At 35.7% G+C, this 19,168-nt stretch overlaps 1 protein-coding gene across 2 annotated transcripts in view; it reads right to left on the reverse strand.

Annotated features, from left to right (window-relative positions):
* Window positions 1-19,168, reverse strand: part of SLAIN1 (SLAIN motif family member 1) — an 82,621-nt gene that overhangs the window by 26,395 nt on the left and 37,058 nt on the right. The window contains exons 3-5 of one of the 2 annotated variants that reach the window (XM_027844520.1): window positions 11,136-11,285; window positions 9,742-9,891; window positions 5,437-5,778 (exon numbers count right to left, since the gene is read on the reverse strand). In XM_027844520.1, the coding sequence (XP_027700321.1) occupies window positions 5,437-5,778; window positions 9,742-9,891; window positions 11,136-11,285 (642 nt within the window). The remainder of the gene's footprint in view (window positions 1-5,436; window positions 5,779-9,741; window positions 9,892-11,135; window positions 11,286-19,168) is intronic. The other variant, XM_027844519.1, reaches the window with a different exon arrangement.

Genomic DNA, 19,168 nt, shown 5'->3' on the forward strand with positions numbered 1-19,168 from the left:
TTTATATGGGATAATTTGGAAATGCAATTGACTTAATGGATACTGAAGTTTTGTTTCATGTTTTAAATACATGATATTGTTTGTGTTATTATTGTATTTCTAAATTCTCTTATGTTGTGAAAATCTGAGAGACCATTGTAACGGAAATGCTATTAGACAAAACTTCCCTTTTAATCTAGATACTGTTAGGGTATGAATGGGAATTTTGAGAGGATGCGATAAAAAATAGATATTTTTAAACTGTTAAATATTTAATGAGGTATATTTTGTTATAAAACTAATAATAATTTTACTAAACTAGCAAAGTTTCATTTGAAAATTATTGGCTATTATGAAAGTGCATATGGTGATTTAAACATGTAGCTTCAACATATTAATGATGAGTCAACTGTCAGGTACTTGCTATATGTCTGAAGCCCCAGAATATGGTTAGTTTTAATTTATAAGTAAAGGATTAATGAAATGTTAACTGTTAGGGAAACATCAGGCAAGATATTCAAGCCCTAAGTTGTGGTTAGTGAAATGTTGCTATTTAAGGTAAAAACTCTTGGGACTATAATTTATTATTTGTTTTGAGTTTTTGATTACAGGGATAACTTTCTGAATTATCATGAAGCCAATAGTAGAAAACAGCGTGTGCTACAGTCTGGGAATTGCTAAAGGTGCTGAAGTCTGTTCCTGGGAAAGGACAACGTGTCCCCTGTTTGGGGACAACGTTAGCACGGCCTAGGTAGGATCCTCCTGATTCTATTTCTCCATTGGCTACTTCCTTTCTGAAAATTTAGCCTTGCTTTTAACACTGTGGCCATATGACTGGCTATCAGATATGACTCATGCCTGGAATCAAACAGAGGTAAGGGAGTTTTTCTCCCTGTTATGATATATAACATTGTTATAGCTATGTCCCTCCTTTTCTTTTTATAGTAAATTTCTATAATCAGGAAGTTTTTGTAAGTATAATACTGAATCTATTAAATAACAGATTGATACTGGAACACCCGAGTTGCTGTAATAGGATACAAGTGTGAACATTTACAATGTTAACCTGTATTTGCAGTCAAATTATAATATAGGGATGATATCCTCCTAAAGGGGAAATGATTAGACAAAGTAATAAGACAAGGCTGTAATATGAAAGTCTTCTAATTAAATGGAATAGCAAATTTTGAGAAAGTAACAAGATTAGACTGTTTTCTCTAAGAACTATATACATGTATAGATGATTGGCTTCTAAATTTATATATCATGAAAACTCAGGCTTTGATTATATTTTGGTAATAAGTTCTCAAAATTAGATTAAAGATTTTATACATAAATTGTATTGATAATGGTAAAGAGGGTGAAATTGTTTTCTCATTTTTAAGGTATTTGCCTGATAATTTTAAAAGGCAGAAGAGGTATTTACCCTCAAATTTTTAAAAGATTCTTATATCAGGTACAGGATTTTGATAAGGATAGAAAGAGCAAATGGTCTATAAACTGAAATTCTCTGAAGTTTCAATATTGGAGAACCAAGTTTTTTAAGTGATTTTACTAATCATCACTCATGAAAATCTGCACTTCAGACAGGTCTCAAAATTCAGATCCTTAACTAGATAGAGCTTCTTATTGCCAAGACCTCTTTGCTTAGGCTATTTCATATCACTGTAAGCCCAGATGATATTTTCTGAGTCCTCTGCTCTCAACATCTCCCCCCGCCACCACAGGTTTTGACTGATGAAAGTCCCTTGTCTAGTTTGGAGCTAAATTTCCCCATCTTTATTAAAAAAAAAATAAACCTGCAACTGAAGGGCTGGGAATATTGGCTAACCAGCGAATTAGTATTTCAAAAGGCAATGATAAGGTGTACATGCTTTTATTCTTTGTTCCCTGCCCTACTTCTTTCTCTTACCACCAAAAAGTAGTATAGATCACATATGCAATAGGTATACATTCCTAGTTCTTAATTTAAAAACTGAGGCTAAGCTTTTATACAGTTCTCTCAAAACAGATGAAATTAAATTGCTTTGACTTTCATCTGGCTTTCAATTTATAGAAACACATTTTTTTTCCTATTCTTGACATAGGCCCAAGATAAAAATAAAACAAATCCTTTCAATGTGTCCTGTCAGCATCCTTCATAAGCTCCAGATTAGAAAACCAGTGTCTGACTAACTCCATTGGTAGTATGGGTGTGTAATGAGAAAGACTGGTCTCAAAACATTTAAAAAAAAAAAACAAAAGAAAAAGAAAAAAAAGGCAGTTTGGCTACCTTCCAGGTCTGAGATGCTATTTTTTTCTCCCCCCACTTTTCTACTTACTCAAAGCCCCCACTTTAGATATTATCAAAAATAACCACAAGAGCAACAACCCACAGGTCTCTTTTACCTCCATCATTATACAATACAACCCAAAGTGAGTCAAATTTTCTAATCACCCACTCCTTCTTAATTTAAAAAAAATTGAAATAAGTTAGGAATGATCTACAAACAATAGGAAAGATTTATGTTCCGTTAATAGACAAGCATTTCATAATCACTTAGTCTGTGCCAGGCACTGTGTGTAATGTGCCAGGTGCTGGGAGTACAAAGACAAAACTTAAATAACTCCTAACCTTACACCTTTACATTCTAATTGGACAAAAGCTGCACATGTAGGCTCAAATAGGTCACCTTTCATTTAATCCCATAATCAAACTTCTCCCCAATACCTTATGCCACACTATGCTACCTTCTCTCCCACCGACATCTACATGTCCTCCCCATGGGAATCTTGTACTCTGCCCCTGGAATCATTCTAGGCTCTAATAAGTCACCTTTTACCTTATCTTACCCAGAGCCAGGCCTCCACCTCACTTTCGCCCTTCTTTCTGCTCCCCTTTATGTGAAGTCTTTCCCTATTAGAATATAAGTTTCTCGAGGGCAGCGATTTTTTACTTTAGCATGTATTTGTATCCATAGTGCTTAGCAATGCCTGGTACATAGTAAGTGCTTAGCAAATGTTGAGAGACAGACAGACAGACACACACACACACACACAGAGGAGTTATTGTTATATATAATGTTATATAAGTTATTATTATATATCTTTATAATTGTTAGGTATTTATATGTGTATATATACACATATATATGCATACATATACACACACATACACACACACTATCTATATATATAACATACTAGAGAACGGTATTTGAAAGAAATCATGAAGATAGCACTTAAAACTGAATCTTATAGGAAACCAAAAATTCCAAAGGGTGGAAGAAAGGAAGAAGTCCCTTTTAAGTGTTGGAGAAAGCCAGTGCAAAAACACCAAATCAGGAGATGGATTATCATGTGTGAGAAACAGCAATAAAGTTAGTTTGGTCATACTGGAAAGTGCATAGAGGGAAGCAAGGTATGAGTCTGGAAAGGTAGATAAGGCAAGGTTGTAAAGATCTTTAAATGACTGAGGGATTTGTATTTAATCCTCCTGGGGAGGGGGATGGCCTTGCCATAGACAGAAACTGAATTTTGGGGAAATGGTTTGGGGGTTATTGGAAAGATGGTTGTTCTGTTGTAGACATCTTAAATTTGAGATGTTTATTGTGAACATCAAGTTTCAAGTGTCCAAAAAGTAGTTGGTGATGTGGAACTGGAGCTCAATATTTAGATCTGGGAGTCATCAATGATGACACAATGACTGAGCCTATGGGAGTTAACAAGCCCACCATATGAGAGAATATATAGAGAAAAGAGCAGATGGAACAAAATAGAGGTTTGGCATTACCCATAGTTAGGGACAAGTCATTAATGAACATCCAACTAAGGAAAGTGAACAGTGGTTAGAGATGCAGGAAGAGAGCAAAAGAAAGCAAAAGAAAATTTAAGACCAAAAGTCAACCATAACTATTTGACATCATTATTATTTTTCCATCTGAATCTTGTTTAAATTCAAGTGGCTACACTGGCCCTGATGTCAGGAGGACCTGAGTTCAAATCTGGCCTCAGACCAAACACTTGACACTTACTAGCTGTGTGACCCTGGGCAAGTCACTTAACCCCAATTGCCTAAAAAAAAAAAAAAAAAAAGTCAAGTGGCTAAGAAAGTTACCCAACAAATCAGACTTTGCCTTCCTTTTAAGAAGGACATTCTAGTTGGTTGAATAAAATGCAGGATTTGATTCCTCCTTAAGGGAGGGATGTAGAAAGATTGGGTCTCCTGGGGCAGCTAGATGGTACAGTGGATAGAACATGGGCCCTGGAGTCAGGAGGACCCGAGTTCAAATCTGGCTTCAGACACATAACACTTACTAGCTGTGTGACCCTGGGCAAATCACTTAATCTTGCTTGCCTCAGTTTCTTCATCTGCAAAATGAGCTGGAGAAGGAAATGGCAAACCACTCCAGTATCTTTACCAAGAATACCCCAAAAGGGGTCATGAAGAGTCAGACACAACTGAAAAAGGACTAAACAACACACATTCTGAGAAGGGGCACCTTCTCCACTCCATCAGACTACCAAAGGGTCCATGATACAAAAAAAAAAAAGGCTAAGATACCCCTATTTTAGAGGGACTCTTTTTTCAACTACAGGATTAGATAGGCCTTGAGGTCTTTCCTAAATCTGAAATTCTGTGATGCTATAGATATAAAGGTGAATAGGACATAATTTCTGCCCTTGTAAGAGAAGCCCATTAGTATAAAGAAGAATGAGATGGTTGAAGGGAATGGAGTTGGGATGTGTAGATAACAGAAATCTTATCTGGTTGTAGGATGTTTCATTAAATAAGAAGCATTTGAGTTAAGCATTACAGGATTTCAATAATCAGAGACTGGGGGAGGGGTTAGGGGAAGAATGGCTTTCCAGATGGAAGGAAGGGATGATACCACAAAGGCTCAGAGTGGAAAAGAATAGGACAAGTTTAACTATAGGACATATGGCTAGTGATCACTAGATGTCAGCTGAACAACCACTACAACAAGAGATATGCCAAGTCAGCAGTCTACCAGTCAAATGCCTAGAACTCAAGCTTTAGTCCTGGCAATAATCTCTACGGCTAGCATTTATGTAGTACTTCAAGACTGGCAAAATGCTTTACAAATATGATCTCATTTGGTCCTCACAACAACCCTCTGAGACAAGTGCTCATATTATCCCCATTTTACTGCTAAGGAAATGAAGGCAGACCGAAATTAAATGACTTGCCCAGGTCACACAGCTCTTAAGTATCTGAGTCAGGATATAAATTCAGATCTTCCAATCTACTGTGCTACCTAGCTGTCTCTGTTATGATACAAAGTGTCATAGCTCATCAGCTATCAACTTAGGCGAGAGAATCCAGTCCTCTTAGAGCTCAGCTTGCTTCTCATCTCTAAAAAGGCAGTTTAAATTAGGTGACCTGTAAGGTGTATATTTTAACTCTAACATTCTAAGATTCTAAAATCAGAAGTTTTAGAAAGACATGTGACCTACCTCCACTTGTCCTATTTGGTTGCTGATCTGGTGTTTGGCCTTGAGGTGAATAATACTGTTGCTGCTGGTAATTATTTGAAGGAAAATACTGGGAGCTTGTACTCCTTCTACATTCCCGAATGCTAGAGAAAGTCTGTGAGTGTGGAATTCCTCTTTGGAAAGGTGAACATCGAGGAAGACGAGGCTGGGGAGGCGGCAGATGATCAAACTCTTCATCATCCTCCAAACTGTATCGGTCATATTCTTGATCACTGAATGTCCCTTTCTTTCCTGAGCTCAGTGATATGCCAGAAGTATGTCTTGACACTGATGCTGAAGTGGAAGCATAATCTTGTCGGAGACCTATGAAAATGAAAAAGAGATGCTTTCTCAAGTGAGATTCGTCAGTCAAGTAAAATTTAAAACCATTTGAGTTAAGCATACAAGTTTTTTTCGGTTCTTCAAGTTACAAGGGCACTACTTTTAGCTACCTAACACTTGTTTGTTGGCTACAATTCTCAAATATAAATGTAAAATGACATTTTTTCCAGATTGATAAGTAACAGATATAATAAATCTTTATTAAATGAGGGCACTCTATGACTCCCCCATATAGAGAGACTTGTCCATCTTCCTAGGTTGGCCTTTCTCAAATTTGGAAAACCTCACATTATTAAAAAACCCATTAATACTATTATTTGCATTGAATTAAATAAAAATCAATAGATCCTATTGCCTCCCTTCTCTCACCCCCCCCCCACACACACATACATACTGTAAGCCTGCATAAACAATAGCTGTACTTTCTAATGGGTTCAATGTTTTGTTTGGTCCACTTAAACAAGAGTCAACAGTAACTATGCATTACTAAGAAACCTCTTTTAAAGCATCTTAACACTTTCTTGTTCTTTTTAAGTAGCCCTGAATAGCAGATAACAGTCATCCACCAGCAAATAAGCCCCTTCTGATGGGTTTGGTGTCGGAGGCCTGGGCTCAAACCCCAGCTCTGCCACTGATTGACTGCCTGTGACCTTATTTAAGTCACTTCACTGCATGGAGGTTGTTTCCTCATCTGTAAAATGAAGAGGTTGCATCAATGACCTCAAAGGGTCCTTTTCTGCTCTAAATCTATACTACTATTCACTTAAATCCTTCCCTTTGTCAAAATAACAATGGTCATCTTTTCACGAGTAGAACCCCTGAGACTTTTACTTCTGTCACTGACAGCCAACACTTCCATCCGGATTTGAAATATGTTTAACTTTCTTGTTTGCTAGGTGATAACATAAAGTAATTTATTTTCTGTGTCCAAATGTATCTCTGTGCAACACCCCAGGGAAGCATTAGTTAACATTGTTTCTTCTGACAACATTGACAGCCTCCCAAAACAGGAAGTTGACCAGATGGACACATTTGAGTATTTTTAATAATATTGGACCATAGCTTCCATAAAAGAAGCTACCTGAAGGGCTCTATGATATAAGTCTGTTACACCTGATGGTAAGGGCCCATTGTCAAAGGCTTTTGTGAATTACTAGTCATATGCTGCTTCACTGCCAATCTTGCTGACTTCCAGGATGGAAATATATAAGTATACCAGGTGTAACATGCCCATATCACTTAATCTCTAAGGTCCTAAAATGCAGAGAGATTTCATCTATCTGAATCATTCCATATGGAATATCATATGCTTAATTTTTAACAATAATAAAAATATAATCATTTTAAATTATATTATTTTCAAATTACCATTTTTAAAAAGTTTTAGCAAAATAAGTATGACCTTCTAGCTTTTTTCCCTCATATCAATATGCCCTTCTGCCAAGCCTCAGCCTTGGATCACTCCCACCATACACTGCCTTTGTACCTATACAGATGCTACTGAACGAAGGTGGAGAAAATCCAGCAACCATTCTTACTGTGTCCACTATAAATGTTTAATATACAACCCCAACCTGGCCCTCACTGCTGCTAGACAATCATTTCTACACCTCCTTTATCAAGTCACTATCCTACTCTTTATAGAGACTCCTTCAAACCTTTGCATCCCTTTTTGAATCTCCCATGGCTTCCCCCCCCCCCACCCTCTTGGCTGAGAAATTTGCCTCATATTTTACTGAAGAAACTGAGGTCATTCATTTGAGGTCTCTTCTCCCTCCCTGGCCCCTCAATCACTCTGTTTACTGACTCCTACCCACTGTCTACAAAGATGACTGCTTCCCCATCTTCAAGAAACCCTCACTTGATCCTGCCATCCCCAGTATTATCCATAGCTTTTATGCACTTTGTGGCCAAACTCCTCAAGAAGGCCATTCATGATAGATGCCTCCATTTCCTCTCTTCTTAAATCCAGCTTCATCCTCCTCATTCAACAGAAACTGTTCTCTCCAATGTTACCAATGATCTTCTCACTGCCAAATTCAATGACCTTTTTCTCAATCCTCATTCTTCTTGACTTCCTTCAATACCATCAATCACCCTCTTCTTGATATTCTCTTCCAAGTTTTCAAGATACCACTCTCTCTTGGTTCTCTTCTGCCTAATGACCACTTCTTCTCAGTAGATCATGCCTACTAACTGTGAGTGTCCACAGGACTCTGTCCTAGGCCTTTTTTCTTCTCCTTCTATACTACTTTACTTGTTAATCTCATCAGCTCCCATGAATTTAATTATCATCTCTATGCAGACTATTCTTAAATCTATTATTCTTCCCTAACTTCTCTGCTGACCTTCAGTCTCATATCTCCAACTGACTTTCAAACATCTCAAACTGTATGTGCAGTGGACATCTTAAACTCAACATGTCCAAAATGAACTCATTATCTTTCACCCTAAACATTCCTTCCATATTTCCCTATTAGTTTCAAGGGTACCACCATCTTCCCAATCTCCCAGACTTATAACATAGATGTCATTCTAAAGTCCTCATTATCTTTCACTCCCCATAGCCAATCTATTGCCAAGGCATGTCAATTTCACCTTTGCAATATCTCTCAAATATTCCCCCTTCTCTCCTCTGATATTGCCACCAACCTAATATACGCCCTCATCACTTCATGCCTGGATTATTACAATAGTGTGATGGTTGGTCTGCCTGCCACAAGTCTCTCCCCAAACTAATCTATCCTCCATCCACTTGTCAAAGTGAAATTCTTCTGAAGGAAAGAAGCAACCATGTCACTTTCATACCCAAACTCCTGTGGCTCCTTATTACCTCCAGGATCAACACAAATCAATACAAAATACAAAATCTTCTGTTTGATATTCAAAGTCTTTCATAACCTATGCTATCCTCCTACCTTTCCAGTCTTCTTCATTCTACCCTGTTCTATGTACTCTTAAAACAACCTCTTTGCTATTCTATTCCATCTCCTGGCTTCAGGAATTTTCTGTGGCTGTTCCCCAAGTCTGTAGTATCTCCCTTCTCATCTCTGCCTCTTGGATTCCCTGACTTCTTTTAAGTCCAGCTAAAATTCCACCTTCTACATAAAGCCATTCCTAATCCCTCTAAATTCTAGTGCCTTCCCTCTGTTAATTATTTCCTATTTATCCTATATAATGTGTATGTACATATGTTTGCTTATTGTCTCTCCTATCAGATTGTGAGCTCCTTGGGGTCCAGGACTGTCTTTGGCCTTTCTTTGTATCCTCAGTGCTTAGCACAGTGCCTGGCACATAGAAGGTACTTAATCAAATTCTTAATGACTGACTCTCTGCATTCACAAAATCTAAGAAAGTACAGAACTTGTAAAAAAAAAAAAAAAAAAGGATGGTATCCTCTGTGACTATCTTACCTGAGAATTTGCATTTGGAATCTGCATATATTATCCTTCATTTTTGATAAATATTTCCCATGTTAGCTCATCTATAAAATGAGAGGTCTGAACTAAATGGTCACAGGTTGACTCTCACTCTAATTTCTATGATCGTATTTATCGTCCTTTTTGCCCAAAGACTTGCAGCAAAAAAAGTCAAAGTATTTTGAGGATATTATAGCATTACACCTTAAAATATAGTTTCTCTAACTATATTTGTATAAGCAATGCTGGTCCATGGGTTGTTTTCTTAACCATGTTTGTATGGAGGAAATATCCATAATTTAAAACAGTGGATGACCTTGAATAACTAGAAACCTTTAAATATGACCTTTTATCACTTTTCTTTAGTTAAAACAATGAGACACTAAGAACTTGGCTTGAGTTCCATGCCTATTACCCAGGAAGAAGAGCCTCATTCACCTTTTTTTTTTTAATATTTAGGCCCAATCTTTACATTTCTAGCTCAAGTTTGCCAAGCCAAATAGCCCCATGGAAAAGAGAAACATACTTTCTTCTTGCAGGCGAGCCATGATCTGAACATCAGTGAGGTCCTGTAGTTTATATCCCATGGAGATAGAGTCATCCTCTAATTCTGATGTACTCAATTCACTGTCTATGGATGACTGAGGGCTAAGGGGGGAGCCCCTGGAAGTATAACCTAAGAAAAGTAAATGTTATTCAGGCTTTATATCAATAACTCATCATATACTCCCCACTATCCCCAAAGCTAGAACAACTGCCATTCTAGCATTCAATTCTCAGACATAAAGCATACAATTCAGTAAATGTACAAAAAACTATTCATTATTTTTCTGGTTCCTCAAGCCAACTTAAACACTTAAAAAATAAAGCCAAAACTTGGCTTCTGGTTAAGCAGTACCTAATTATCTCTCTCTAAAGAATTGGCATAAAAATATATCGTGCTCTGGGGTGGTTCCCATTTTCCATTGAAGACCACAGATAGTTAGCTGTGGTGAATAATTCATATCATGACATTAAATTGAAACTTCATTTGACCCACTTATTAAATAGACAACAGTAACAAGATGCTGTCTCTAAAATAATGAGTGATCATGTAGAGATACCACTTTCTAAAACTACTTTGTTTTAACTGAATAAAAAACATCAGAAAATAATGAGAAACAAGGGAGGGGATATCCAAGAGACAGTAGAAACTAAGAAACTACAACTAGGAAAGTAGAAAAGTGCCGAGATTAGAACGATAGTAATTCGGAGACTAATGATTGGATGATGTCAGTCATCCCAGTCCTACTTAAGAAAGCTGTCTGATTTTCCTATACCTCATCTGATAAATATAGGTGAGAGGAAAAAAAAATACACAATCAAAGGTTACAGCTTTAATTAGATTTTGCTTTGATGTTTGATATAAAAGGCGTATGTGCTATTCAACCACATACTATTATATACTCACACATACATCAAAGAGCTTGATTTAATCAATGTGGGGAACTTCCTTAATTGACAAACATCACATTACAATCTGTCTATAACTTGGTAGAAAAGTCTTAGAAAGTTGCCTGAAGCTCAGCTAGTTTAAGTGACTTGCCCACAGTCACAGAGCTAGTAAATAGTCAAAAGAAGTATTTGAACTCAGTCATTCCCAGAGTCCTGCATTGTATCCATTGTACTAAGATGGCTCCTACTATGTACATAAATACTAATAAACATATAGCACTGCTTCATCTGTACAACAGGTAATAGTTAATGACTCCTAGGTCCAAACTAACAATTTTCATTTTGAACCTTGAAATAAAATGCAAAGTAATATAGCAATTATAAGAGGATTACCCTTCAGCCTATTTTTCTATGAGACATTCATCCAAATGGTTTAGTGGCATGATTTTTTAAAGCATATTAGTAGTTAAAAAGTTAAAATATTACCTGTTTTTTCAGGTGTTAGTATTGCTTTACTGGAGGTTTTAGAGAAGCTGGGAGTATTAAAGCCATTGCTATATGGACTGAGTCTTGCAACAGGGCTATAAGGAAAGGCCAAGGAGGTGGGTGGGGTGAAGAGACTGCGCCATCGGAGAGCTGTCATGGAAGCAAAAAAAACAAATGGTGTTAGTGTACAAATTAAGTGAAGACTGATGATAGCCTGACAGAAGCAAAGGAGGAAAGAGAATGAGTTTAAAAAGTTAAGTTAGTTAGAATGTGAACTGCCTTCTTTTCATTTAATAAGAAAACAATATTTAACATACATGTTGAAATAGAACAATTGACTAATTTGTGAATTAGAGTTCTATTTGCACATCTCTTAGAAAAGATTATTCTGTGTGCTTCAAGATATAAGTGTCTCTCAACAAATCAAAATGTATGAATTTTCATATGTTTTTAATAATTGTATGCAGTGACCTAGGCTCAGTTAATATATACAAGCATAAAAGCATAAGACCTTGAACATCAGAAGAGCACATCAATTTCTAATTGTTTCTCTTAGTTGACACAAAAATCCATTTCAACAAATAACCTTGGAGAATCATAAGACATCTATTCAAACACATAAAGATATTTATAACCTTTATTATCCTGAAAAATGTTTTGTATTAAATGCTGACGGCTATTTAATTTCTAAAAAAAAAAATAATTTCCTACTCATTCACTCTCAGGTTATCTTCAAAGTCAGCATAGCACAATGGAGGGACTGGGAGTCAGGAAGACCAATCCAATCTTAAAAAAAAGGTATAAATCACCTACAATGTGCCAAGCACTGAGTTCGAATTCTAACTGAGATATTTAGAAGTTGTGTGATCAGGGGCAAGTCATTGCTCTCTGAGCTTGTTTCCCTACCTGTAAAACAGGGGTGATAACCTCACAGAGTTGTTGTGAAGTTTGAATGTGTTAACTGATATAAAGAATTGAAAACTCCAAAGCAGTAAATGTCAGTTATTGGTATTCATATAACAATTATCTAAAGTTAACCAGTCTAAAAGAAAAAGACAACAAATGATTCTATTTGGAATTTCTGAATGCCATTACAATAAAGATAACTTATTTGTCACAGAAAAGTAAGCTAAATAATAAAAAATAAACATTTATAATTTTTATTCAATTCATTCATCAAGCACTTATGAAGCTCCTGCTGTCTTCAGGGTGCTCTGCTAATGCATAGAAATAGAAAAACAGGAAAAGCAGAAAAAATTATCAACTAGGGCTACTAGAGAGGATGTTATCAATTCATTATAATAATGCCAGAAATTAAACTGTCTATAGTATAGACAATTATATATACTACATATAACATCATATTATATATACTATATATTATACACATTTTATAGATAGATAGATAGATAGATACACACACTAAATCAATTTTAAGTATAACAAGTATTTTTACTTTAAATGGAGAAATCAGATTGTCAGGTCTTCCTGTGCACTTCTTCACGTGCAAGAATTTTTCTCAATTCTTCCAACAAATAACCCTTCCCTCCCCCCACCCCAATTGTTAAAACTCTGATTTCCAAGGTTGAGGAAACATAACATGGGCTTACAAATGGTGTACCAAGAATACAGGCTTTCAGGGGCAGCTAGGCGGCACAGTGTATAGAGCACTGGCCTTGGAGTTGGGAGGACCTGAGTTCAAATTCGGCCTCAGACCAAACACTAGACACTTACTAGCTGTGTGACTCTGGGCAAGTCACTTAACCCCAATTGCCTAAAATTTTTAAAAAAAAAATTTTTTTTAAAGAATAAAAGCTTTCTTTTAATTCTTGCTAAACCAATTTAAGCACAGGCATGTCCTAAGCTCTGTGGATACAAATAAGAAAAATAAAAACAGTTCCTGCCCTTAAGGATCTTATGATCTAATGGGAGAAGACAATACACATAAGAAAGCTCAAAGTTGGGGGGGGGGGGCACCAAAGGATAGGATGTTTTTTAAGGTAAAATAGAGCCACTAGTGGAAAATGGAGAGTTGCTTGGAAAGTTCTGAGCCCTCTACAAATGAAAGGTTTGGGGAGGAGTTTATTGCTCTCCTGCTACCATCAAATTACGTAAACATATTTTTGTTTGATGTAGGTGAGGAAACTAAGTTAATGACAATATCGTATTTGCTATGGTCACACTTTCAAAGCCTACGAATTTCAGGAGAGGGAAGAATTTGAATAGAAGCCTAGCTTGTAATGGACATTAGTTCGCTACAGTGATCTAACATGTAATTTGGTGCTACTGGCAAAGTTCCCCAGTCACAACCAGTGAATATAACTAAGGCACCACTAGTACAACTTGATCTGATGACTACAAAGACCTGGCAACTCTCTGCATGACATTACCATGAGATCCTTTACTTCCAAATACACTAGTGGTCCCCAAATGACAACAAACACAGATTTTAATACAGAAAACATCAGGGAGTTGTCTGTATATCTTAAATATCTGGGTTTATTATTATAATTATTATTAGAAATCTTACCAATTTCTCCCCTAAAAAAAACCCCTATTAGTAGGTCTTTGTGACTATATACTTTCTTAATACAAGATGTGATTTGGTAATGGTTTGATCACTTGCCATGCAAATTAAACTGACTACATGTTCTCAGCCACAGATGCACCACTAGTCAACAGCATTCATTTACATTGCACAATAACTACTGTGAACAGGCCTACTGAGCACAAAGCTACGGTTATTGTGGCTATGACAGCAAGATCCCAAGTTGGGAACACAATTAGTATCTATAGCAAGTAAGAATGTACTACATTATTCTTTCAGTACAGACTTTTAAAAAGAGAGAGGAGAAATTATTCTTGCAGCAGGTTGACAAAGCAGTAATGTTATATTAGTACCCAAGTCTGAATCCGAGAAGAGAAAATAAAAAACTAAAAGAAAGTGATTACATCCTAGCTGTTTTTCACTTAAAAGATAGTGTCACTAATGTTTTAAAACATTAGAGAATTATTTTTAGCAAGGATAAAACATGACTATTTTAAAAGAGGGAGGAAGGATTGTCTTAATCTAGGAAAATTATATTTTGATCTGTTTTTTTTTTCCTACCTTAAAGGACACAGAAGTCATAGGATTAAAAACAGGAGATGATAGAGATCATCCCTCTCATTTTATGAATGCAGAATCTGAGGTAAAGAAATAGAGACTTGCTAAAGATAACAGCTAACATTTATATAGCATTTTAAAATATATTATCTCAGTTTTTCCTAAAAATCCTGGGAGGTAGGTGTTATTATTTTCCCCATTTTGCAGATGAGGAAAATGAGGCAGATGACTTACCCAGAATCAGACAGCTAATAAGTGTCTGAAGCTGGATTTGAATTCAGGTCTTCCTTACTCAGGTTAGGCATTCTAAATACTACATCCCTTAGCCGCCTCAGATTACACAAATAAAAAGTGTTTCCAGGATGTGAGCCTGGGTCCTCTGACTTCTAAAATACCACACTTCCATGACAAGCATTAAATCATTAGATCTCAAAAGAGCCCTGGGAGACAGGTAAATAGCAATCACCGAAATCTGAGTACTGTCCAGAGAAAACAGGCAGTGTGTGGGTTTCCTTCCTCTCAGTGGCAGAACCGCACCCAAGGTCACTGAAATTGTCATTACCAAGGACCAAGACTGATCTCTTAGAAGAATGATTTTCAAACTTGCTGAGCTTGAAAGACCTCATGTGTTCTTGCCTTCAGATTAATAAATATAATGAGAACAAGGCAATGAAATAGACAATAAAGTCCGCCCTGACAAGTTTTTCTTCTGAGCAGCTGCTAAAAGTGGCTCATGGAAGCCTGGAATTACATAGAACACAGTCTGAAACCTAGTCATAAAACCCTAATGTCACTCTGCTTTGTTCCAACAGTTTTTTGAGTGTAGCTGCTATGTTTTATATATGACTTTAAAGTCATATGTGTGTGTATACATATATATATATATGAAGAAATATGTTAACACTAAAAGAAAGGTAAACAGAATTCATTATGAGCATTATGAGGATCAGTCAAGGCTAAACCACCTCAAATTCCACCCAGTTTTAACCATCATTTGTTCATCCCCCTAATGAATTTACCCTTATTCTCTGTATGAGGACAATCTTAGCTTTCAAGGGCATTAATTTATGGATGAGTATTCTGTTCTATGTATGAGCCCTATATCTTCAAAGTGAGGAACCTGAAAGGTAAAGTCCTATAGCTATATTTCTATGGCAGATAACAGGGTGCTTCCTTAATAAATTGGACCTGGATTTTCATCAGTGTGAGGAATTACCTCTAGTAATATAAATTTACACTTGCTCTACTACTTATATTCCTAGAGAGTTGCCCTAGAGCAGAGACGTCAAACTCTGAACAAAATAAATAAAAATACAATAAAACATAAACAGTATTACATTTTAAAACTAAGTAAATATGCAGCTGCAAAGATCCTAACATACAGATTAGTGGCCTCCTAAAGTTTTCACTTGAGAATTTGACATCATTGCTCTACAGTGCTAAGAGGCCAAGTGACTTGCCTGGGGTCATATAGCCAATATATGCAAAAAGGAACTTGAACCCAGGTCTTCAGGACTTGAGGTTGACTCTCTATTCACTAAGACATGTTACTCCTCTCACTTAATAAATGCTTAGGGTGATCATGATATAATGATTGAACAACACCAAAAGACAAACAGCATAGTTATTTTTTTGTTTAGATTTAAATAGGTTGGACAATGGAATGAACACTGGCTCTGGAATGTGAGAACATGAGTTCAAATTCTGTCTTTTGTGACTTGAAATTCTTGGACCTAAGTTTCCTCATCTGCAAAATTAGGCAGTTGAACAAGATGGGTGGCTTCTAACATTCCTACCAATAAAGGTCTATGTTTCTATGAATTCAAAGTGCTTTAACTTCTCTCCTATGAAAGATCCACAAAAATTATTTTTTATGGGGAAAAAGTTAAATAGTTTCTTAAAAATACTTTCACTGGGAGTTCCAATATTATATAAACAGTTTGGAAAAAACAGGTTAAAAAACAAAGTTCTGCCAAACTCCTTCTATGACACAAATATGGTTTTGATACGTAAACAGGGAGAGTCAAAACAGAGAAAGAAAATTATAGACCAATTTCCATAATAAATATTGATATAAAATTTTAAACCAAATAATAGGAAGAAGATTCCAGCAATATTTCACAAAGGTCATATACACTATGACAAGGTTGGATATTTACCAGGAATGCAAGGCTGATTCAATATTAAGAAAATTGTAAGCATAACTGACCATATCAATAACAATAACAAAAATCATATGATCATGTCAATATATACAGAAAAAAGCTAAGACAAATACCCATTCCTATTAAAGACACTAGAAACCATAAAAATCAATGGAGCCTTTCTTAAAATTTTAAAGAATATCTATTTAAAACCCAGAGCATCTATTTAAAACCAACAGCAAGCATTATCTCTAATAGGGATGAACTTGAAGTCTTCCCAGTAAGAACAAGAGTGAAGCAAGGGTGTCCATTATCATCATTATTATTGAATATTGAACTAGAAAAGTTAGCTATAGCAGACAAGAAAAAGATTGAAGGAATTAGAATAGGCAACAAGGAAACAAAACTATCACTCCTCGCTAATGATGTAAGGGCATCAAATTATTAGACAATCCTACCAAATCAACTAAAAAACTAGTTGAAACAATTAACAACTTTAGCAAGGTTGCAGGATATAAAATAAACCCACATAAACCATTAGCATTTCAACAGATTACCAACACAACCCAGAAGGAGGAGATTGGAAGAAAAATTCCATTTAAAATAACTGCAGACATTGTAAAATATTTGGGAGTCTACCTGCCAAGACAAACCCAGGTACTATATGAACACAATTACAAAACACTATTCATACAAATAAAAACACATCTAAACAACTGGAAAAATATTAACTGCTCATGAACAGGCTGAGCCAATATAATAAAAATTACAACTTAACCCAAGTTAATTTACTTATTCAGTGCAATACTAATCAAACTACCAAAGAATCATTTTATAGCGATAGAAAAAAATAACAACAAAATTCATCCGGAAGAACAAAAGGCCAAGAATATCAAGGAAATCAATGAAAAAAAATGTGAAAGAAGGCAGTCTAGCAGTTCCAGATTTCAAACCACATTACAGAGCAGTAATCATCAAAACAATCTGGTACTGAGTGGTGCATCAATAGAATAGATTTAGGCACACAATACACAATAAATGACCATAATAACCTAAAGTTTGATGAACCCACAGATCCAAACTTTTGGGGTAAGAATTCACTATTTGACAAAAATTGCTGTGAAAACTCTAAAGCACTTGGGAACAAACTGGGCATAGACCAACATCTCACATTGTTTACATGGATAAAAGATTTAGACATAAAGGGTGATATAAGTAAATTAGAGGAGAATGGAAAATGTACCTATCTATAAGAGAAGAGTTTAAGATCAAACAAGAGATTGAGAGGATCACAGGAAGGTAAAATGGATAATTTTGATTGCATGGAATTAAAAAGCTTTTACACAAACAAAACTAAGACAATCAAAATTAGAAGAAAAACAGGAAACTGGAAAAAAATATATCAAGTTTCTCTGATAAAGGCCTCATTTCTCAAATATATAGGGAACTGAACCAGATTTGTAAAAATAAGAACCATTTCCCAGTTGATCAATGGTCAAAGGATATGAACAGGCAGTTTTCAGAAGAAGCAATCAATCAATAGTCACATGAAAAAATGCTCTAAATCACAATTGATTAGAGAAATGCAAATCAAAACAACTCTTAGGTACCACCTCACACTTATCAGATTAGCTAACATGACATAAAAGGAAAATGACAAATGCTGGAGGGATGGAAAAATAGGTATAATAATGCACTATTAGAAGAGTTGTGAATGAGTCCAACCATTCTGGAGAACAATTTGGAACTATGCCCAAAGGGCTATAAAACTATATGTATCCTTTGAACCAGCAACACCACTGCTAGGTCTATATCCCAAAGAGATTAAAAGAAAAAGCAAAAGGACCTATATGTACAAAAATATTTATAGCAGCTCTTTTTGTGGTGACAAAGAACTGGCAATTGAGGAGATGCCCATCATTTGAGGAATGGCTGAACAAATTGTGGTATATGATTGTGCCATAAGAAATGATGAGCCAGATGGTTTCAGAAAAACCTGAGGAGACTTATATGAACTCAAAGTGAAGTAATCAAAATCAGAACACTGTACACAGTAACAGCAATATTGTAGGAATGATCAACTGTGAAAGACGTGGCTATGCTGATCAAGACAATGATCCTAGAAAATTCCAAAGGACCCATGAAGAAAAATGCTATCCACCTCCAGAGCTAGAACTGATGAACTCTGAATGCAGATTAAAGCATACTTTTTTTTAACTTTCTTCATTTTTCTTGGGGATTTTTGTCTTTTTTTTTCAACATGACTAATATGGAAATGTGTTTTGGTATGACTTCACACATATTATCAATATCAAATTGCTTGCCTTCTCAATAGGGGATAAGTGGAAGGGAAGGAAATAATTTGGAATTTTAAAAATTTTTACAAGAATATTTTTAAAAATCTATGTAATAGGAAAATATTTAACAAAATAAATAATATATGTTGGAAAAAAAGCCACAAAAAGGAAAAACTATATCATTCTGATAACACATCACAATGCCCACTTTATTACTGCATTGTATTCAAAATAAGTAACAAAATTAAAATGTTATAAGAAGCATGATGTGGGCTCATCTGCCTCCTATACTTTTCCCTTCACAGAAATAGCAATTACAAAATCCTTCAGGTATTTTTTTTCCAACAACATCAAATTATTTTAACACTTCCAACTTTCAAGGTGATTCTTTTATTCCCTGTCCCTTTTTCCATCATCTCAGTTTGCTGTCTTCTTTCCAAATGCCTTTACTGAATTATAACCATACTGAATTATAACCACAGTGCC

The sequence above is a fragment of the Vombatus ursinus genome, unplaced genomic scaffold, assembly GCF_900497805.2.
Source record: "Vombatus ursinus unplaced genomic scaffold, bare-nosed wombat genome assembly UNPS02014942.1, whole genome shotgun sequence".
NCBI lineage: Eukaryota > Metazoa > Chordata > Mammalia > Diprotodontia > Vombatidae > Vombatus > Vombatus ursinus.